The sequence below is a fragment of the Papio anubis genome, chromosome 5 (assembly GCF_008728515.1).
Source record: "Papio anubis isolate 15944 chromosome 5, Panubis1.0, whole genome shotgun sequence".
NCBI classification, from domain to species: Eukaryota; Metazoa; Chordata; class Mammalia; order Primates; family Cercopithecidae; genus Papio; species Papio anubis.
Window position 1 is genome coordinate 89,273,724 of NC_044980.1, and position 23,359 is coordinate 89,297,082.

A 23,359-nucleotide genomic window follows, 5' to 3' on the forward strand; every position below is an offset into this window, starting at 1 on the left:
CTGAGGTGGAAGGATTGTTTGAGCCTGGGATGTGGAGGCTGCAGTGAGCCATGATCATACCATTGCCCTCTAGTCTGGGCAAAAGAGTGAGACTCTGTAGAAAAAAAAAAGTTAGGGCTTTGAGGGTTCTAATGAGAGAACCTCTGGGAAGAATTTCACATTTAGCTGCTTTCCTCTGGCCTGTAAACTAAGTCGTATTTGGTGAACTATTGGAAATCATTTCTCTTACAGGTAGTAAGTCCCATTAGTTTAGTTTAGATAGTTTGTTCATTTCTCAACATTCCAATTAAGGCTCATTCATACAGCTCTGCATGTTGCCAAGAAAGTGAAGGATGGGCTAGAGAGGAAAATAAAACACACCTTGTTCAGGTAGATTCTTAAATTGACTCCTAGAAAGCCCAATTTCCTAAAAAGGAACTAACTCCTTAATGTAAACTTTCAGCTTTTCTTTTGTATAGTCCATTTGGGAAACAATAAAAGAGGGAGATCTTGTTTGTGGTGGAAACATGAGCTTTTTTCTTTTGACTTAGTGAGAAACAATTTATTTTTCTGATTTATAAGCATATTTTACATATTCTGGTCAATACATCAAATGTATAATGCGGAAGTTCCCTTAAGAATACCAAGACCGCACATGTTAAACTCAGCTACACGTTGTATTAGGCTATTAGACAAATGTCACTTTCAATATCACAACACATACATGTACTTTTTTTCATTGACAGAGGAACATGCCTTTCAAAAATATTTTATTGGATGAAACTTTCTTATTATCAGGAAAACTTTCGGTTCTTTAATATAATTTATTATGCTCTTTAAAATTCTGTTTGATAAAAGCATTGGCATATTATAAATACCTGTAAAGAAAATATAGTTTAAAATTTCAAGGGAAATAGTATATAAGTTTTCTCTTTTACATTTTCACAAAAATCCACACAGGCACTAAGAAAGACTGACAAAACTGTTTTATATCTGAATATTATACTCCAGGTTGGAAACAGTCAATATGATTTTATTTAAATATTAAAGCTTCTTCAGAGTGAACCTTTGGCTACAACCCAATGAATTGGTTGGGGTTTTAACCCAGAAAATATTTTGTTAGGAAGAATCAAAAAGAAAGATTTATACATCTAGCACTAGATTGGGAATGGAAAAGTGATGAGTTTTAATACTAACTCTTTCATTTATTGGTCTCTCCGGGCCAATCTAAGAATCTTCTGGTCCTTTTTGGTTTTAATACTTTTTGATATGCTCCAATATTGGAAATCATATCTAACACTTTATATCAAACAATATATGAAACTTCCAAGGACAGAGTGATTCTGCAAGTCTTTTAGGAGAACATTCTCTAAGCATTATGGGCATTGCTCTGGAAACACCCTTGTTCTACACAAATTCAAATGGTAGAAGAGCAGGTGAAAGTTTGTGTTACCAACCATACTTCAAACCAAAGCAAATGACAGACTCTAGTGTTCTTTTCATGAAGCAGTTCAATGCCATGAATGGCCTTATGAAGTTCAAACTTCCACGGAAGAATTGCACACAGCAAACTCAGTGGGAGAAAGCCAGCATTGTAGGTGACTGGAGACTTTGTGAGCATATTGAAAGAAGGAAGCTAGAAGGTTAGTAATAAATGAATTAGTATTAGTGAGCATCCAGGTGAGGTGAGATTACACAAGCAAACTCATAATTATTATTGTACAGATCCTGCCTAACAGAAGATGCGGGTAGTTTGTTTTTTCCTAATGCATTTACACTTTGTACACATTCGCTTAGTGTAGTAGTGGGCAAAATCAAATGCCTATTGGATACTGCCCAGCAAGGAATCAAGTGCCTGTTCTAGGTAGCATGGAGCAGGATGCCATGGAGACCCAGAGCTCATCTAATCAGGCAGCTGCTACTCAGCTCCGGCTAACTGTTGCCATGAGCAAAGATGGGTCCGAGAATCAGGTTTTATGTGAAACATCATATTTTCAATAACCACTCACATTTTAAAAACATTCTGCATACCAAACAAAATCTACCTGAGGGACATTTAAGGTCCATAGGCTGCCAGTTTCTGTCTTCTGATTTGAAGCTTAGGAGCAATTTGATGAGAATTTGGACACTATCAGTGATAGGATTGGAGAAGATCTTTTAGTATCAAGGAATAAACATTCAGTTTCAATGACCTAGGACACCCTGTTCTAATGAACACAGTTGGAAAAGAATAAAAACAAAAACAAAACTTCTCATGGTTTCTCCCTATCATAAGTATTTTTCTGTTATTACATTAGGTCTCCACGTGATGAGTGGTTTCCTGTTATTGTTGAAAAAATTGTGACTAGGAATTTGCCAAGTCCCAAGTGTAAGATTTTTTTCTAGGAAAGTGGTATAAATCATTTCTCCCAACATTTATTTTGTGGCTGAGAAAGGAGACAGGTATAGAAAACTTTCAGAAGAAGGAGAAAGAGGAAAGACCAGGCATGCAGCACAAGTCATAGCCGCCTCTGGGTCCACAGACGCCTCTGGCACCACGGACACGGTGCACCAGGCAAAGAAGAATGTTCCAAAATTGCTCAGACCAGAGCATTCAGATTTCAAGGTCTGTTTCTAGATCTAAATAATCCAGCTTTTGCCCAACATGACCAGATTTTGACTACAGGAATGAGTGACAGTTTGGAATAGAAAGATCTAGGGAATGAGTCTTACAGTGAACTCCTTCATTAGACTTACCAAATACTGTCTTGGCATCAAAATTTGAAGAACCACATGGACAAGACAGGGAACAAGCAACAGAAACAGTTTCTGTCTCCTTCTCCTTCTTTGCAGATTATTTTCAAATTAATTGACATCCCAGGTTTTGCCTTTTCTTTTGAGAATTGAAATGGGCTCTAATGCAGTGTTCTAATGTAGTGTAAGAGCTTTTTGTCAACTGTGACTCCAGAAAGAACAAAACACTTCACTTGTGCAGACAGGAAAGATGTGTTTTGAAATACCTGTGATCAATTCTGGAAGTTGAACTTCCTGCTTGAGCTCATCCCCTTCACATGTACAGTTTAGGGAGAAAAAGAAAAGGTACCACAAAGGATATTATAAGCATAAGAATTCATGACAAAACAACCACTTCAGACACAGGCAAAATTTCAGGGTAAGGAAGAAGCATGAATATTTCCGAATTGGGACCACACACTTGTTTTAATTTTCCTCATTCAGAATGTCCACCAGAGCTTGAAGCAGCCGGTCATCTCTGTGCTTGTAAGGTTTAGTGTTATAAAAAACATCAACATAGTCATTATAGAGACTGTCTTCAGAGTCTTTAAGCTGGGAAGGTTTGTTCAGCTTTTCCAGGGCTTCATAGAAGTTTTCATAAGGGATGTTGAGCTTTGCACTTGGGGACTTCTTTGGTGATTGCTTTGGCGGCGAGTTTTTACTGAAAGCACTTTGTAGGAGTCGCAGCATGGCCTCGGAACGGGCTCCCTCCTTCAACTCATCCCTGTGGCCCCCTATGCTGCTGCTGCTAGGGCTTTTGGACACCAGGGTGTTCTCTTGTGTGGGCTGCTCCTAAAACACAGAATGCCATCCACAAAGGGAAGAAGGTTCATTATTTATGGCCAGGCAAGCTAGGTGCAACCCTAGCACAGGACCACCGCCTGCTGCTTGAGAGACAATGAGGGGAGGGGAGAGAGTTCAAGACTGGGAGCCAGATGGACTTGGGCTTCAACCCTCCTTTGCCTACCCTCTGGAGTACCTTTAGCAACCTTTTAAATCTCCCTCCACTTCACCTGTCAGGTGGAATAAGAGTACCTCAATTTGTGGTGGTTTTGAAGACTGGATGAGAGAGTATAGGTTAAGTACTCAGTACATACTGGTTTTCTTCACTTGTCAGCCTGATGTCATGGAATCCATTTTGGGAAGCAGAGGATATCAAAATACCTAACAAGTCATATAGGAGGCACCCACCAGTTGCGGTACCATGGGAGTGCCTTCCTGGAGGCACCTGCTTTCAAAACTACCCTTTTAGTCACTGAGTTGTAAGAAGTGGTCAGGGGAGAGACTGAGGTGCTTGGCTGGGGAGCAGGAAGCCTGAGAGCTCAGAGAAGCAACCCTTGGTCAACTGCTGTGGAATGGTTTCAATATTATAACAACAGAACAGAAGGGTCCTGTTAATGTTCCTTAAGGAATCTCAGAGGGAGAAACACTCTCAAGGTTAACTTGCTTCGAGACTGTGAAGAAAAGTACTCAGGACGCAGGTCCTGAAGGGAAGCTGCTTTGAAGAATATAGATGGGACTAGAATTCAAGCTGAGGCCTTCACAGTTCATGTATAAGTTTCTTGAATATGTACTTTGTCTCTGTATCTTCCAAAACACCCAGCTCAGAGCTGGACCTATTCAGAGCAGGGCGTTCTGAAAATTCTGAAAACCTACCTGTTACACCTGAGGCACTGTGCTAGATGCTGGGATACAGAGACAAAGAAAATGTGGGGTTTTCCCACCATCTGAGAGAAGGAAGCCAGGAGCCACAGCAGGCTGAGACCCAGGAATGTGAACGACTTACTTTAGCTATCCTCTGCAATTTTTTGAGAAAAAGTGTGATCTATCGCTCCCCTTGGTGTTGCCAAGAAGTGTCAGTTAATGAATTAATAAAAATAAGCCTACATGATTTGGCCATTTGAGCCTTGTTTTTCTTTCTGCAGAATGGATACACGAATGTTCATCCTTCCTAGGTTATAGGGATTATAAGGTAATGAGACAATGTGGAAAATGCTTAAAAACAAAGTGCAATACAGATGTTAGATATAGTGATTGTGCATAAAGACAACTTTTTTTTTCCATTTGATATCTGTCATAAGCGGGGAAAATTCATGTTAGGAAATTTAATAATTTTGAATTCATTAACTGTGATTTCTAAGTTCTGGATAAAATACCAAATGAAAAAAATACAGTTTTATCCTATGGAAAAAAATAGTTTACCACTGTCACTTCTTTTCCTCCCCATCCATGTTTGACTTATTCCTGCTTGGAAGTTGGGTACAGCTTCACTGACTACATTGTCTGCACCAGTTTAAAAGAGAACATGCCAAGAACAGAGTCAGACAGACCTCCCCTGGATCCACCATCTTCTCCACCCCTCTTCTGTCATTCTGAACGGTGTTGTAAGACGTGTACACACGAGGCTGCTTCATATGCTCTGGCTGAGAAGAGGTCCCATGCAAAATCAGCTTCCAGTTCACAATTCTTCCTTCATTTTGAATTCTTCCAGACTAACAAATAAGCATACCTATATTTAGTATGTGTTTTGGATAATATAAAACGAACTCATTCAAAATAGCTAAAAAGGATTTCATTGTAAAAATCTAATTTTAAGATTCTGTGCATTTCATGTGAAAGAAATCGTTGGATTCACTCTTACTATAAAAACTGACAATTTGTAGGTTCAACAATTTAAAAACTGATTGCTTCACAATCAAACATTTAATTTAAAAATCAGAACTCTCTATGTAAATCTTCTTTTCCATGTTGGATGTTTTCTTGAAAAGCTGACTGTACCTTCTATAAATATAATTATATTTCCCAATTATCAACTTATAGAAACATTCCACTGGGGAAAAATTCAGCCTCTATGGAGTATTATAAACAACCTCCAGCATTAATAAGCCCTTAAAAATTGTGTGGCACATATGCACCGTGGAATTCTATGCAGCTATAAAAAAGAGTGAGTTCATGTCCTTTGCAGGGACATGGATAAAGCTGGAAACCATCATTCTCAGCAAAACAACACAGGAACAGAAAACCAAACACTGCATGTTTTCACTCATAAGTGGGAGTTGAACAATGAGAACACATGGGCACAGGGAGGGGAACATCACACAACGAGGCCTGTCAGAGGGTAGGGGGCAAAGGGAGGGATAGCATTAGGAGAAATATCTAATGTAGATGACTGGTTAATGGGTGCAGCAAACGACCATGGCACACATATACCTATGTAACAAACCTGCACAGTCTGCACATGTATCCCAGAACTTAAAGTGTGTGTGTGTGTGTGTGTGTGTGTGTGTGTGTGTGTATACACATGAGGTCTATAAAGTTCAATGACAAAATATACAATAAATAAAAGAGGTATATAAATTCAGTTACAAAAAAATGTATATTTGTGGGAATAGTCATAATTTTCAGAGGTTCAACAATTATAAATAATGTGTTAAAATCTAAAATATCTTTAAAAATCTAGAAGTATAAGGTCAGATTTTGCAGACTTGACATGAAATAAATCCCACATTGGTAAGTAGATTTTCTTGGTTTTCTGATGGTGAAATTGAGTTGAAGAATAGAGGCCAATTTCAAGAACAGGCCCATATACTAAGAATATTTTTTTTTTTGCTCTGTGAGAGCAGGACATTTTACAACTTCCATTTCTAAATCAAAATTTTAGCAGTCTTTAGGAGAAAGCTATCCTCAGAGAAAAAATGTAACAAACGACTATAGAATTTGTATTAATTTAATTGACATCTCCAGGAACTTTAAATAATTTCTTTTCAAAAAGTTATCTAGGCTGGGTGTGGTGACTCACTCCTGTAATCCCAGCACTTTGGGAGGCCAAGGCAGGTAAATCGCCTGAGGTGAGGAGCTTGAGACCAGCCTGGCCAACATGGTGAAACCCCATCTCTAGTAAAAATACAAAAATTAGCCAAGTATGGTGGTGGGTGCCTATAATTCCAGCTAGTCAGGAGGCTGAGGCAGGAGAATCACTTGAACCCAGCAGGCGGAGGTTGCAGTGAGCTGAGATTGAACCACAGCACTCCAGCCTGGGTGACAGAGCAAGACTCGGTCTCAAAAAAAAAAAAGAAAAAAAAAAAACGTTATTTAGGCATATAATTCCACACTGCTGATATTTATTACACCTTTGTCTCAGAATAACTCAGAGCCAAAACATTATTCATTTATATGCTCGCCTACAGAGAATGTTGGAGAAATGATGCAAAAATAAATAATTAAGCTATATTTGGCTTTTTTCTAACTTTTGCTCTGTCCTTTAATTTTTGTGACTGTGTGTTAAAATTACAGAAGGATGTCAAAGAATGTTAGTAAACAGAATGAAAAAGAAATGAGAAATGCTTTTCGGTTTGTTTCATGACTAAAACTGTTTTAAAAAGTCACATTAAATAAGATATCTCTCAAACATTAAGCTACGTCTAAATAGCTACTGCAGAATAATTGTAAGCGTGCCTTTAAGATGTGACCCTGGCAGAATGTCACACCAAAGTTGGTCTGAACGTTTAAGCATCTTTGTGAATATGGTTGGTTTTGTTGGCTGAATAGGTCAGATGGCTGGCTGCATACAGACATGGGAACCCCTGGCTTTGTCCCACAGTCTGTCACATTGTTTATATAAGTGTTTTTTCCCCTCTTATAGTATGGCTGGTGCCTAATCTTCCTTTTTGAATATTATCTACACAACCAAGCGGTCAGGGCTTGAAACATCTACTTTTCCCTTACTTCTACTAAGAAGGGGTATAATTCTTCAGGGGCCTAATTAATGATGAAATCACCCTTAAAAGTGCTTCAAAGTGTTTAAAAGTAAGCTTATGTTTTTTCATCCTCTCATTCACACTTACCATATCTGTAATTCGCAAAGTCCAAGTACCTATAGGGTTCTCTCCCCATGTGTGAACAGACATGAAGTCCCAATTCTTAAAGCCATTAGGAGATGTATCCCGTTCTCTTTCAGCCAACAGCACAGTGCTAGTTCCTATGAAACAAATACAAGTTTAATGAATGTCCTAATAGTTCTGACAGTAGGATACACTCTAGCATTTGATAACTGAAAATAAAAGCTGAAAAAGATGAGTTCTCCTGCTTTTCTTTCAGTATAAGACCAGGATAGAGACACTCACAAGGAAAAAATATGATGTTTTTATTTATAGTACTTTGCACATTGCCTGGCATATATAATAATGAATAATATTATTTGCCTCAATAAATATTGTGGAAAAATAATGAATGAATGAATACGTTGACTAAGGTTTATTTAAATAAGGAAAACTCAGCAAACTACATTTACACATTGAATTAAAGAAGAGAGTAAAAAGTCTAAAAATATTTTAATGAAACTATCGTTTCTGAAGTGTGAGAGGAAATCTTGAAAATTTAGTAGGTGCCTGACTCCATAATGATTTAGACGTAAAAATTATTATTTAATTAATTATACAATCATTAATAATCATAATTATTTAATTAATATATTAATTAATTCCTTAAAGATATATTAATTTAACAATCTCTTATATTAAAACACAAGATTACCTGTAAATTTTCAAGTCCAAATCCTCTCTAGATCAATTAATAATAGTTTTATGTGGAAGGGTTAAATAACTGTAGGTCTATCAATTTAAAAAGTATACCACCAATATTTCAGGTTAATTCCAATACATCTAGAAAGCATAACTTCAAAATTAACAGAGCCTATTCCAAACCTCTAGCAGTTAACATTCAGGAGGAAGATCGTAAAGATAGCTCATCTTTCCTCACATATCACCCACAGAAACCAAATTTAGTCAGTTGAGTCCTACTAAAACATAAAGGAGTATTGGGACTGCTCCTCCTGGTTAGATTATGGCTTATGGTTCATGAGCCCTTTCCCATCCACTATCTTATCTGAATTAGTGCCCTTGCAGGAAAAAGCAAGCGTTCGTATAGCATATAAAATGGCCTTATTCATTGTACTATGGTAAATTTGTTAATCTTCTGAATCTCCTCCAATGGATCTGAATTCCCAGTTTTCAATGGACTCCTTGTATGTTTCGGATATATCTGTGAGTTTGATTAATTATCAGAGTAACTTTCACTAATTTGTTATCTAAGAGAAAAGTGATAGGTCAGTAAAATGGAAAAGTAAACACAGTTTGAAGATGCATGACGTCAGCAAACTATAATAATTGGCTTTATCTGAATGGGCCTCATTCTCTGCTTATCAAAGGATCAGTGGGAATGGGCAGGGCAGAGGGAGATCTAACACCAAGAAAAAGGAAAAAATAAGCATGTTTTTTAAGACCTGAAAATATCTATTAGGAGACTTTGTTCGAAGAACAAACAAAAGCAATCAGTTATTTGAATTATTCAACTTACACTTAAAAATTTAAATGGCTTAGAACATTTTTCTTTTAATTTACCAGCAGCAGAAGTAAGTGTGACATGAAGGTCTCCTCTTCGGGAATATTCAATTGTTGCTTCAAATTGCACATGCTCCAGGGACTTGATGGCATTTTCTTGTCCTTCACAAGCTTTTGTTGGAATTTCAATGATAACTTCTCCATTAGCTTTCAGGGCTCTAAATACATTAAAGAACGAGCATTGAATAAAGTATATCCAAACTTCCTTGCATTTTATGCATATCTGTACACGTCAATCTTGACTAGATCAACTAAGCTTTTTGTCATTCCCTGTGATGTGTAGAACCCAATTCAGAATTAGGTATACATGAATTTTAATGCAAAGAAAATGGTAAGGGACACTAATACTTAAATACAATGCTATTTGCTGTGGAGTCAAATTCAGGCAGATTTATTGCAGACCCGTCAAAGAGACCCTCTTAAGAAAAAAATTTTATCTAGAAAGCTTTCTGAAGTATGCCCCAAGTCTCCCATCCTTGGATATTTTGTGTGAGCGGGTCTTCAGTATTATTTTGATTGCCTTGATAGAAATTACAAAACACTCATAGCAGAAATTTCTTCTGTGACAAGATGTGGTGTGCCAGAGGGAGTCTATGTAAGTGTATGATAAAGAATCCTTCATGGAAGAAAACCCATGAATCACACAGTACTGTGGCATGAAGCAAGGTGATTTTGCAAGCAGATTTTGGGTAAAACTGGTTGGCAAGTACTGCATTTCATCAACCCTAAGATGCATTTTAAAAAATAGTTAAACATTGAATTTGGAATGAATCTTAAAGCTGATGGTTGGTTGATCACAGTTTAATTGACAATGAAACAATGATGCATCTTAGACTGGGTGCTGTGTGGTAGGTGGACTACAAGAGGAACATGCAAATGTGTTAACATGGTTTCTACAGCTTTGGTCTCTCAGTGAATCCCCATGGAGACCCACAGAGAATACTAGAAAACTCCACCTCCATCTACTTCAGAAGGGTAGGTACAAAAAAAAAACAGGCAGAATGGCAAACACAGTAATGAAATTGTGCCACGAGCACACATGTGTTTAAAATTCCAGGAGACACTTACCTGGGCTCAAAGTCATTGTCCTTTACAACACACTCTTTCTTCTCAGGCACACTCCTCCAAGTCCTGGGATCAGCTAAATCCACCAGAGCTTTGGCATTTAGCAAGCCAAATCCAAATCGACTATTCACCATCAAGCCTGCTCCATTCTTTTTCCATCCAGGGTTATTGGCCAGCGGGTCATACTCAGAGGTCCAGACAACCAGGTGCTGCATATCTCGCCAGGTGAGATTTGGGCTGGAGGGGAAGTGACCCAAAGTGTCTTTCAGAGAAAAATGAAGTTTCCTTACAAAAGCAAGTGCTAACAATAAGCATCTCCATTCAGGGATTATGAAGTGCATTTTGCTATTGTAGTTATATTATTCTAGGGTCTATTACTGTTCATATATCTTTTCATTCAGAATACAAAATACAGTGCTGAAAACTTCTCCCTGTAACATGTAAGTTATGACTTCTCTCCATAGCATATAAGCTTTTACTATGAGTAAAATTCAGTCCTCAGCAATATAGAAGTATAAAACTTTGTCCTTAATTTCTAATTACTTCCATTTAACTGAGCAAACATTTTATAATTGTAACACTTTCTTTATGCCCTCCAGCCTCATTCTGTCCATTAAAAGCCTTAGCACTTTCAACATTATGAACCCACAGATGAGGCCTTGACTTCCTTCTTAGGAACAGTGAGATGTTAAAGACAGAGACTGGCTACCTGCTGTAAACATGTATTGCCTTTTTCTTATCAAAAGTGTCAAGAGACTCTTAGCTATTTGCGCTCACTCTTGCACGGCACTGTGCTAATACTGTGGGGATATTCAAGGATGTGGTTCTTGTCTTTAAGAAGTTTACAATCCAGTAAAAATAATTAAGTCTTTTTATAATTCTATCTGGTGAGTGCTATATCCATGGCTTAATGCATTGCGGGAGTATACAGTAGAAAGAATTTCCATGGAATAGAAAGATCTAGGAAAACTATATGGGGGAGAAATATTTGAGGTGGACTTTGACAGCGGGTAGGGTGTTGAGCAGTGGAGATAGAGAAGAAGGCCACTAGAGCAAAGGCACCAAAATGGGACAGTACAGGTGTGGCCAGATGACAGCCTGGTTTGCTGGGGCAGGGGAGAGGCAGTGAGGAGTACTGAGCCAGAGCGATGAGAACCTTGCATTCCAGAAAGGGAGCTTATACTTTATCCTTTGGGCAATGGGAATCAGGGAGAATTTTTGAGCAAGGAAATAGTAAAATCATAAGTCTTAGTAAGATTAATTTAGAACACTCTAAAGATAAATCAGAGATATAAGGGATTGTTGGATCTATTATACTATAAGGAGGCCTTCCTTGATCAACGTATTTAAAATTTCCACTCTCCTACATGCTCCCAAGCTCTCTTATTCTGCTATATGTGCATGTTCTCCTTCCATTGCAGTTATAGGCTTCTAACATGTGGGAAACTCATTTGTATTGTGTTTTATTAGTATCTGTCTCCCTGGTTCTAATTTAACCATGAGAAGTGGTAAGATCTTTATCTATCTTGTTCTCTGATGTGTAACACCCAGAAGAATGCTGGGCACAGGGTATATACTAAGAAGATATGGTTGGTTCAGAGACCGAACATGCCTAAGTGCTAACTAGCCCCAAATATAATTTTAAAACATATTGCTCCCAGTCATCAGTCAGATTCTGAAACTTTTCCTTGACTTTGAGACCTGTATTGTTCCCTGAAGCCAATCAAGCATTATGTAATAAGTAGATGCCCCAGTTTTTACTCCTCAAGGTTCCTGTCTCAGCACTTGGTTGGAGAACAATCATCAGGGAAGTCTGGCTCACTTTGCTGCCTTCTCCCCAAAGCCCATCATGTACTGGCTTAGTAATCCCCTTTGATAAGAAAGAGGCAGTGGACATTCCTAAACACCGAAGAGTCTGGCTGCTAGTTAAAAATTGTGTGTGATTTTTCAGGCCTGACCATAGGTGATTTCAAAGGTTTTACCTGGCACAACACATGGGGAAGCTGCCCTCCCCACGCAGACACAGTGCACAGCTGGTGGCTCACAGCCTCTGAGAGGAGTTCCCATGAAGGCCACAGGCCCCCTGGCCCCTCATGTTCTTTCCATATTGATATTCCTAGCTGGTGAGAGTCTTTCTAGGTCCCTCGGTCAGGCCTCCTCATGGAGAGAGGAGGGGAAACATCCAGACACTTTCTTCACTCGGACTCAGTGCCTGGTGCTTCTCCACTCTCGTACTCTCTTGGTCCCTCTCTGGCTCACATCTCAGAGTCCATAAAATTGCCAGAGCCTTTTGTTCAGGACTCCCTCAACAGTGAGATGACCCTCATGTCCGTGCTGAGCCACTCAACCAGTATGCCAGGAACAGGGCGAGTCAGTGTTTTCTCCGGTTTCAGACTCTTGCTTATATCATAGCAGTAAGTGACTAAAGGCTCAATGCTTTCATTTTTGGCTTGTTGCATTAATAGGCTACTCCATACCTGACAGCTCAGCTCACCTGAGCTGAGCTCTCGACAAACATACCACTTTACCCCAGAGAGTGACTGACAGAGGCCTTGGAAGGACACCAGTTTTAAGGATCCTCAGTGAGTCCCAGAATGCTTGCCTTATAATCATCTGGTACACTTGTAAATAGAATAGGGCATTTTATTGAAATGCTTGCTTCCTTCCAGTCTTTTAAAAGGAGTTTTAGGTAAAACCTCTTATCAAGGCAGTCAATGGACAGCACACCAGTTTTCCATTTGGATCATCAGTGTGTGCAGGTGCGTGTGTGGAGGCAGGAAGGAGGAAGCATATTGAGGAGGCTTAAGACAAGGTGCTAATGATCATGATTATCACATATAGAACACACGTCCTAGATTTCTGTAGCTTAGCATTTATTTTATATGTAGTTGCAGGTTTTATTGTTTTAAAATTTTCCTTTATCTAGTCTTTGCAAAATATTAAGGAGCTTCATTGTCATGCAATTAGAAAAACCTATTTTTCTAACAAAGTTATTCTTCATTCGTGTGCTTGTATTTCATGAATGGAAAGGAGCTGCTAACAACAGTGCAACTCATTCCTGACAGCCTTCCCTTGTTAATTTGTGCTCAATGACATCCACAATAATTAAATTTTTAAACACTGCATTAAGTTGCTAATCAAAGATATGTTTACAGAAAATAAGGGTATGGAATTAAACACCGAATTAAGCATTCCTTCTCATTAGAAGAGATGTAGATAATGTAATTTGGAGACAAAATTTCAGAGTGAAAAGTCTTCACGTAGCATTGAAAGTCCATTTCTCTTTCTCCAGGCTTTAATAAAACCAGAAGTTTGGCTCATTTGTTCATTTAATATTTCCAAAGGTGTGAAGGGATTCAATGGTTCACTTCAGAATTTTCCTCACCTATTAAAAATTATTCTGGTTCTTTTGATCTCTCCTCAAGAGTCTGAGGCTATTTTCTATCAGCTTTCTTAGGTACACTCACTACATAATAATAATAGTGCCACAACATTTACACAAATAATTCCTTTCTTTCTTAGTATATTTATCTCCAAGATACACCTACTAACTACCCTAATGGGTTTCTACACAAACACAGGTGGATGAGGTTGTAGGAAAACATAGTGGTAAAAGTAACTCTTTATAGCATTTATTTCTCAAAACTTGGTTAAGGTATTACTAGCATTAAAAAGTGCCTGGGAGATTTGTTAAAAAAGGAATTCCTAGGTTGCATACCAGAAACTTCTAGGCAGATACAAAGTCTGAATAGTTGCCAGCAAAAGGACCTGGGAACCTGCATGTTGAATAAACTCCCCAGGTAGTGATTCTGTGTGCTGGTGCTTGAGAAACGTTGCTTTGGGAAGGAAAGTATTTCTTTGTGCATATTTCAGCCAGCAACCATTCCTTCTCCTTTCCTTTTCTCCTCCCATTCCCCAGCACTCTGGCTATATAACATTGAACACAGCATATTGAGTAGTCTGCTTGTGACAGAAAACTTATGAGAAACTCATAAATGCGTGTTCATTTATCAGCCTCAATCTTCTGAACCCTCCTTTATTTGAGGGGATGATAGGCTGCCATTCAACATTGCCTCTCCCTCCAAGGGCTGTGGGAGGCTACAAGGTGTGGTTGCTGATAGCACAGGCTTTGCAATCAGAGAGATTTGAGTTTGAATTTCTTTGTGGGATCTTGGTTATATATCTCAACCTCTCTAAACCTTAGGTGAAATTAGTAATTTCTATGTCATAAGAATGTTGTCAGGGTTATAGTTAATACTGTATACAAAGAGGCCAGCTGTATCTGGTCTATAGTAAGAACCTAATTAATATTGGATGCCATTATTTTTGATAAGTTTAGGCAAGGGCTTTTCAGTCTCCATGGTTGTTCCTATGGGATGGCACATGATTAAATGATTTTCTCATTCTTGAGTGCCTTGGGATAAAGCTGGGTCACATGTCTAGAAATTCTGGCATTCAGCTTCGGTATAGACAATTGAATAGAGTTCAAAAAAATGTTCAACTGAGAACAGAAATCTTAATAATCTCTATGTACCTTGGCAGTAAGGATATAAATGTTAAGATAGATCAGTCATATCTATCTTACTGATGAATTGAATCAAAATGAAGGGAATTAAATTCTTATGATATGCACCTGGGAGACCATAGACTCTTAATATCTCTTAAATCATGAACACTGAGGATCTGGTGAAACCTATAAGCCATTCCCCAGAAATATGGCATATACACATTTATAAGCAATTCTGCATTTAGTTGCAAAGAAATTCATGGACCCCTTGGAACCCATCTGAGTGTTTCACAGAAATGAAACCCCTGCTTTAGAGACTGTCCATCAGAGACTGAGATTAATGAGGCTATATCATTCCTAGATCATTTTCTCCTATATAGAAAAAAGAAGGATCAAATTAGCCAGGCGTGGGGGCACATGCCTGTAAACCCAGCTACTTGGGAGGCTGAGGCATGAGAATTTCTTGAAACTGAGAGGTGGAGGTTGCAGTGAGCCGAGATCACGCCACTTCACTCCAGCCTGGGTGATGGAGTGAGACTCTGTCTCCAAAAGAAAAAGAAAGGGAAGGATTATTTTCTGTATAGGATCATTTTCTACTATACAGAAAAAGAAGACTCGAGATTTTAGAAACCAAGGATTGCACTTTTATAACTTCAGCTCTTATATTAAATTGACATTATTGACATTACATCTGTTCAGCAGATGGATATTTCTACTATATTGGTCACTATACAAGGATGGGCCAGGCATGGCTAGTTATATTTACATACATCTGACAGGGGTTGGATAGAGAAAAAAGGCTCTAGACGTAAAATTTTAAGATTGCTTTCTTTTAACAGCTCCCAGGGATTGTAGTCTATATTTTGAAATCTTAAATATAATAAGTCTGTTGCGCAGGATCCTATAATCCACAGGAACCTATTTTCTTCCAGTCCAGACCCCTCATCATACCCCAACAATTCACATTGGATTACCTATACAGGCTGACATTTTCTGTCTCAATTCTGAGAATCTTAGGAAGATTAGAAGTTTGTAAAAAATGGTCTGGTTTGACCCCTTCATTTTATAGATGGAAAGACTGAACCCCACAAGTAAATTAACTTGCCTAAGGCCACATAGCTAGTGGTAGAACTAGAACTCGAAGCCAGGTATTCCTTGCAATTTTCACTGCTTGGACAATTATTTCTCGAAGTTAATTTGGATCTGCTGATTCCAATCTCAGCTTGTATTAATAGATTTTTGGCTTTTGTCCATCTACTTCCTATTATAAGTGAACTTAGATTCTGAACATAGCTTTCCTGGAAAGCCCAATATCTATTTCTAATTGAGCACCTGAATGTACTTCTTCCCTTACCAAACATCTTGCCAGCCCCTCCAGGTAGGTGGACTCTTGGTAAGAGCCTTGCTAGACTTCTCTTGCTTAGCCACTGTGGCCATCTCATAGCCGAAATACCCAGGAATATACCCCATCTCCATAGGAAGCCCCAGGGATCCGAGAGATAAACGGACTCTCCTGGACAAAGACTCAACAACCTCAGGGCCTTGCCAGTCGTGGCAAAGACCAAGATGTTCCTCCCTTCTGTTATTACGAACTGAGTCTACTGAACATGACATAAGGACTCTGCTTTGTTCTCTCTCTAGAGACTATGTAATTTATTCCAGGATAATCTCCTTATTAGGAAGGATAATAGTAATTTACAAGTTTAATCACTTCTTCTAATATGCAGCCATAGCACCTGACTTGACATTTCAAGATTCACTGTCACCACGCATCAGAAAGCAGGAATGAGGACACATAAAAAGCTGTGATGTGCAGTGTGAGACAGTTCAATTTTTTCCTTTGTGTTAAGTGTCGGACTATTGGGTAATTATGAGAAAAAAAAAGTTAAATCTTTTTTTTTAACATCATACACTAAAATAAATTCCAGAGGGGTTTAGAATTTAAATATGGTAAAGAAAGCATAACAAAAGATATATAAATAAATGTTTATCTAATTTGGGGTTGTGAAACTTTTTCTGAACATAAAAGCAAAGGAAGAAGCCTTGAAGAAACAGACTGACAAACATAACTACATGTATATTAACTACATTTCATTAAAAATTACACAGAAACAAATTAAAAGGTAAATGTCAAACTTATAAAGCATCTAACTTTTGTGAACGAAGGCCATAAAACAAAACTAAGGCCATAAAGAAGCAACCCCAGAAGACAAAGAGCTGAAGGGTATGAAATATTGAGCTTCATTAGTAATTAAATACAAGCATATTAAAATGAGATACTGTTTTCGCCTATCAAAATAGCAAATATTTTAAAAGACAATAAAAGTAGTTTTAACAAGGGTTTTGGAAACTGGCACTTTCACACATATATTCTTGGAGGGAATATAAAATGGTACAGTCTTTCAAGGCAGCATCTTGTCAATATGTATCAAAATCATTAAAACATGCTTGCCCTTTGACCCAGAAATTCCAATTCTGAGTGTTTATCCTGAGGAAATTATCAGAGATGACAACTAATATTTACTGACAATGGTGTTTAAGCATGATTAGATGACTTTAACAAAATTTACATTTATACAATGGAACACTATGAAAACATAAAAATCCTGCCTTTAAATCTCATGTCTCCTGATGTGGTTATATCAGCTCCAGGACTAGGCTTATATATTCAAAGAAAGGAGTTTTTTAAACTTGTTTGTAATACTGCCCACTGGAAACTATTTAAACAAAATCCTGCTGGAAGAGAATAAACAAAAGGCATTGTAGCTGAGTGGGAAGAAGATTTGAGGGACAGCATAAGTTCTAAAGGTCAAAGAATATTGACTTAGACAGGAGAAAGTACATTTAATATATTGTAGAATGGGTTTTAAAAACAGATTACAAGATAATGTCTATATTAAGATCCCAATTTTGTAAGATGTGTGTGTGTTAAATCTACATTGAGATGTTAATTATGGTTAGTGACCTCAAAGTGGCAGGAAAGAGCTTGTCTTCATTTGCAGTATTCCAAAATTTCTTCTGTAACCATGTATTCAGAAAAAAAAAAAAAAAAAGTGTTATTAAAAAGGAGAATCAGCGTTTGTAAAGGTGATTAGAAGCTTTCCAGGCCTTACTTTGCTTCCAGGGCCAAAGCGAAGATGCCAGCAGCCAGAGGTGCAGAGGCAGAGGTGCCCGTGTGCGTCTCCGTGCAGTCATTGTGCAGGTCAGCGCTCGTCTGGATGACGTCAGGAAGGAGAGAAAGACAGGGAGAACACGTGAGGAGTGTGAGCCTGTCTTGGGGGTTAACTGTACCAAAGGCTGCATCTGCTATGACCAGGAAACTCAGCTGATTCGATTGCCTACTTTCTCCTCTATACCACAGGCGGATGTTTGCCATCTGCTGATATTTCAGTTCACTCTCCTCTATATGCAACTCCTCTATAATTCTGGCAGCAAGATGCCTTTTCTGGGGATGAAGTACTCCCACTATGAATATTTTCTTTTCTGAGATTCCCAAACGAAATGCTGTCTATAAAAAACAAAGTTTCAAAAATCACTGTGAATCATGCTGGCCCATTAATCATCAGGTCCATTGTGTTTGGTCTGGCATATTTAGAAATTCTGTCTCATACAAAATTCCCTTTTGCCTTCAGATTGACGTTTGGCTGCCTCTTCAGCACAAGGATATGAAGCCATCCTGGTCTTAGCCATTTGAACTACTTGCACAAAAAATGCTTAGTATGTAGTTTGCACTCACTGTTGAACTAGATTTGATACCTGTGAATTGGTGTCCACATTTGCACTTTGAGGAAAATGGTGGGTCTTTAAAATGAAAAGTGTGCTGGACTTAGTTCTGGGTTCAAATTCTCTAACTGCTACTTAATAGATTTGTCCTCGGGCAAGTCATTTGGCTCCCCATTTGTAAAATGTGATTTATATTTTCTGACTCATAGGCTGAGACTTAACCGAAATGTTCTCTGTGAAAATAGTTTTACATAATTTTCTTGCAAGTAAGGAATTACCCCAGCTAACTTTAGGGTTATGAAGAGATTGCTGAGATGAACGGAAGAGACTAAAAAGACTTCCTGTCTGCCATAAGGACCACGGCGCTGCTGGTTGGGCCAAGGGATTACTAACAAGACACCCACCCAGGCTCCAGCACTGAAGTTCTAGCTCGATATTTCGATGTGTGGGAGGGAGGTGTAAAAAAATAATTTGTTCTATTATCACCTCCATTGGCTTCCTGCTTGGAGTTGCTGAATTTCTCAAGTTATGATGGCTCCGCTCCTCAGAGGGCTGCGGAAGCAAGGTTGCCCTTTTTACCTGTTGACGCAAGCAAGCCCCCAGAGATGACTATGCTGAGGAAAAGGTTTGCGTAAGAAAAAGGTTATGTTACTGAGGCTGTCTCAAATAGAATCCACCAGCTGTCTCTCCTAAGGCTGGCTTTCTTACGGAGGGAGTTTTACAAAGATAGAAAATCTTTCTTCTGCTTCAGTGCAGGGTACTCCAGATAAGGAACAGTCTACGAAATGGTGATTCTGAAATGCCTAACAGGCCGTTTTCTAAAGGGAGCTCTGGACACCCGGGGAAATGACAACAACCAGGGACTCTGAAGACAAGTGGGGCAGATGTCTGATATGCCCCTTTCAAAACCTGTAAGATATGCCTGCCATAAAAACCCCTGGGTGGAATGTCACTGTCTATTACTTGAGTAGCTGAAGAGATGCGCATGAGAAGCAGGCCCACACTTCTAAGTTGAGACCACAGCTTTACTGTCTAAACTAGGTTGCAGAAGTGATCCTGTATGAAGAAGATATTCATGCTGACAATTTTGTTGAGATGCCGTTAATAGGAATCTTGCATGCATTCCAAGGTCATTATTATAGGGTTCACCCACCCCCTAATTAGATCATGACCTGCTATTTCATTGAGATAGGATCTATACGCTTTAGCTAGTCGGTGCTTTCTGTGTCAGGAGTTAAATTGGGGGCTTCACATTTTTAAATTAAAAGTGCCTCCCTTTGTTCTCAAAGCCCCTAAATGCCCCTCCATCATCATGCCCTTGAAGGGAAATCCAATAATTGCCCTTGGCCATCTGACTCATGGAAGCAAAGGCACAGGCAAGCGTGGGCTGGAGGAGCTCTCTGAGCATACAACCTCCCTGAGCTGCTTACCAAGATGCTGAGCAGTTCACCTCAGGGGACACTGAAACTGCTATTTTCCTGCGGGTCATCCATTCTTAGGAGACATAGGTGGTGTAGACTCTGTATTTTTATCATCTGCTACAGGCCAAGTCAGACTATATCCCTGCTGTTAAAGGATCAGCAAGTACAAGGGTGATAAGGCCCCTGCAACGGTGAAATCTCCTTTAAGACTGTTTCCAGGGAGGCATCAGACAAGCAGAAAAGACATTTGGAGTCTCGGCTGTGTAATGACAGGTTTGGTGGCTTCTCAAGGCTGGGTTTAAAAATGACAGAGGGGAAGATCATCTTGGCAGAAGTGTCATTATCCCTGGAGAGAAAACTTTCTGATGGATGCCAGCCTTTCAAGCGAGTAAGTGTGAGTCTCCCCAACTGAGACATCAAGCTTAAGCAAATCAATTGTACCAAAGGTCAGTTAGGGGAATCATTTTGCATGCATGCCACGCTCTCCTACCTAAGCAGAGAGAATTAGACAAAAGCAACATACGATTCTCTGGTCGGTGTAATCCCCGCTGCTGTAAGAGGTGGCCAGTGTGGAGGAGCACTTCTCAGCGTACCAGGGGGATAGGCCTTGCTGGGAGGCACTGCTGATGGAGATGGTGTAGATGCTGTCTGTGTAGCCATCACAGTCACAATTATCTCCCTGACGCCCCCCGTTTCCCGAAGCCCAGACGAAGATGGACCCCTTCCCCTGTCTCCCCTAAAGGAAAAGCCAGAATGCATATCATCTGTTATCATCTATTGGGGTCACTGTTATATCCCAATAAAACCCCCAACAACTACGTGTGTGAAATTCTCAGAGGCAGCCTTTTGGGATCTATTTTCAATTCCAGATCTTTTGGCTTCAATGTTGGAAATCTCACAAGGCTGTATATTATAAGCCACTGGACCCTGGCCCTGCCAGTCTCTGGGCCCTCCTGGGGTAGGGCTGAGCACACGCTTTTCATTCTTATGCAGATTCATAATCTAGCATTTTGCACTTGCTCATATTTTTCCACCTTTCTCTTGGTTTGTGTCACTGCACTTGAATCTTTGAACTTCCTCTCTTTCTTTCTGCTTCAATCTTCTGGCTGACTGATAGAATGACAAAATTAGGAATTATTCAGATCTGCCTTGCAGCTGCATTAAAAGGGACTCTTCAATTGAATGGAACTCGTCAAAGCCGCCCTTTCTATGATTTTTCAATTTGTGCTCTCCAGAGTTTCTACTTTTGTTTCATCTTGTGGAGCACAAGGCTTTAGAATCTGTGCAAGAATACAGTAAACCCAAGTGACAGAGCAACCCAACCAAGGCACGGGTATTCAACAGGCACGTGCAGAGCAGAAGGCAGCACGCTTCTATATTTGAAAAGCATTTCCAGAGCACTTGGAAGAAGTCTCGGTATTTTTTTTTTACTAGTGTAAAAACCCAAAAGCAGTAGGAAAATGAGTAAGGAGAAAGAAATGTGCAGAAGTACTTTTAAAATAAATATGCTAAAAGTAATACATTTCCATTCAACCTCAGACCCAAATAGGGAAAACTCATTTTACTTATTTATTTTTATTTTTGAGGAAGGGTCTCACTCTGTCACCCAGGCTGGAGTGCAGCGGTGCAATCTCAGCTCATTGCAACCTCCGCCTTCTGGGGTTCAAGCAATTCTTGTGTCTCAGCCTCCCGAGTAGCTGGTGCTATAAGCATCTAAGTTGAGACCATGGTTTTACTGTCTAAACTAGGTTGCAGAAGAGTGCAACCTAGTTACACCTGGCTAATCTTTGTGTTTTTAGTAGAGGTGGGGTTTCTCCATGTTGGCCAGGCTGGTCTCAAATGCCTGGCCTCAAGTGATCTGCCTCCCTTCGCCTCCCAAACTGCTGGGATTATAGGCGTGAGTGACCGTGCCTGGCCACAAATAGGGAAAACTTTCTTAAGCCTTAACTCTCATCCCTCTGAAGAATGATTTGGCTCTCTAACTGCATTTAAAATTGTAAAAGACTTTGTTAAGATATCTACAACAATGTTTTTCCATGTAACCTAAGTGTTCTTTCCTTCTCCCCATATCCAGATGGTCAGGTTTCATTTCATGTGAGTCTATGTTAAGTGTCTTACCTGTTTGACACCATATTCAAAAGCCTTCTGGGCTAGCCGGCCAGGCCCCTCCACAGTTTTCCCATCATCATTAGGGCCCCAGCTTGCACTATAAATATCTACGTGTCCAGGATTGAATCCAATTGAACTGGCCTCAATAGCATCCGTCACAATGCCATCCAGCATTCTTATGCCTGAGAAATAAAATAAACAAACACGCACAAAGGTTGATGTCAGTATGTACATGGACAAAAGCCCAATACTCTTACTATTTGTATTTTTAAGGGACTTTAAGAGTCAAGAACCAGGTAACTACTAGATGTCCCCAATTTCTGTAACTCAGCTACTGACACCACAGAAGGAAGGAACATGTCGCTGCCCCCGTAAGCTTTTTTGTCACACTTTGGAGATAATACTATGCACTGTTTAGGCAGCTGTGATTTTTTTTGGGGGGAGGGGGGAGTCCCACTCAAGGCTCTGTTCCCAGCGATACCTCTGGGCATTGAGTCTGAAGTGGAGCAGCATCCTTGGATGAGAGGAAATGGCAGTGATTGTTGCCAATTACAAAATGTTTGCCCTCCCTCCCACCCCAACTAAATGACAGGCCAGCTTTTAGAAAGACCCTCCAAGCAGCCCTCCCGTGATGCACCTGCTCATGGCTGTCCCACAAATGGCTGTGGCCCAGTCTGTGCCACACAAAGACTCTGGACAGGAAACATGTAGCTTCAAAAGATCTAGCCACAACAGGAAACTAACAAATAGGGAAAGAAGCACTTTTGTTTCTAAGCCCTGATTAAAAATAACCCAGAGGCCATCCTTTCATGCGTTTGCTAAGAAACATTTTCAAGGAACATGCTTCCTTTTCTTCTAAATGATCTCAAGGATGAAATCATTGCCATGGATTTCACTCCCAAGGGGGAATCATTTTTCATCAGGACAACGTAGGTGCGGTAGCTCTTCGTGCTTTCCAACAAGCTGTCACCAGTCATCAGACTTATGAATTCAAGAGCCAGGAAGGCAAAAGCAATCTGGACAGATTACAGGCAGCTACCTGGTTATTTCTGGCTTCAGGCTCATAATGCAATAAAGTGCACAGCCTTAGATTTTCACACTTATTTACTATGGAGCAAAGGTAAAATGATAAGTAATTGATATGATCAGTGAAAGTTGTATTTGTGAAACAGAAATTGCTTAAAAATGCATTTAGGGCCAGGTGCAGTGGCTCATGCCTATAATCCCAACACTTTGGGAGGCCGAGGTGCGTGGATCACTTGGGGCCAGGAGTTCAAGACCAGCCTGGCGAACATGAAGAAACCCCATCTTTACTAAAAATACAAAAATTAACCAGGCATGGTGGTGTACACCTATAATCCCAGCTACTCAGGAAGCTAAGGCAC

The 23,359-nt window shown here is 39.5% G+C and overlaps 1 protein-coding gene across 1 annotated transcript in view; it reads right to left on the bottom strand.

Annotated features, from left to right (window-relative positions):
- Positions 1-519: 519 nt before the first annotated feature.
- Positions 520-23,359, bottom strand: part of PCSK1 (proprotein convertase subtilisin/kexin type 1) — a 43,163-nt gene continuing 20,323 nt past the window's right edge. Inside the window, exons 7-14 of the mRNA XM_003899941.5 lie at positions 21,984-22,156; positions 20,389-20,601; positions 17,835-17,935; positions 10,218-10,451; positions 9,150-9,307; positions 7,596-7,729; positions 5,082-5,243; positions 520-3,543 (exon numbers count right to left, since the gene is read on the bottom strand). Of these exons, the coding sequence (XP_003899990.2) occupies positions 3,178-3,543; positions 5,082-5,243; positions 7,596-7,729; positions 9,150-9,307; positions 10,218-10,451; positions 17,835-17,935; positions 20,389-20,601; positions 21,984-22,156 (1,541 nt within the window). The 3' untranslated portion in view covers positions 520-3,177. The remainder of the gene's footprint in view (positions 3,544-5,081; positions 5,244-7,595; positions 7,730-9,149; positions 9,308-10,217; positions 10,452-17,834; positions 17,936-20,388; positions 20,602-21,983; positions 22,157-23,359) is intronic.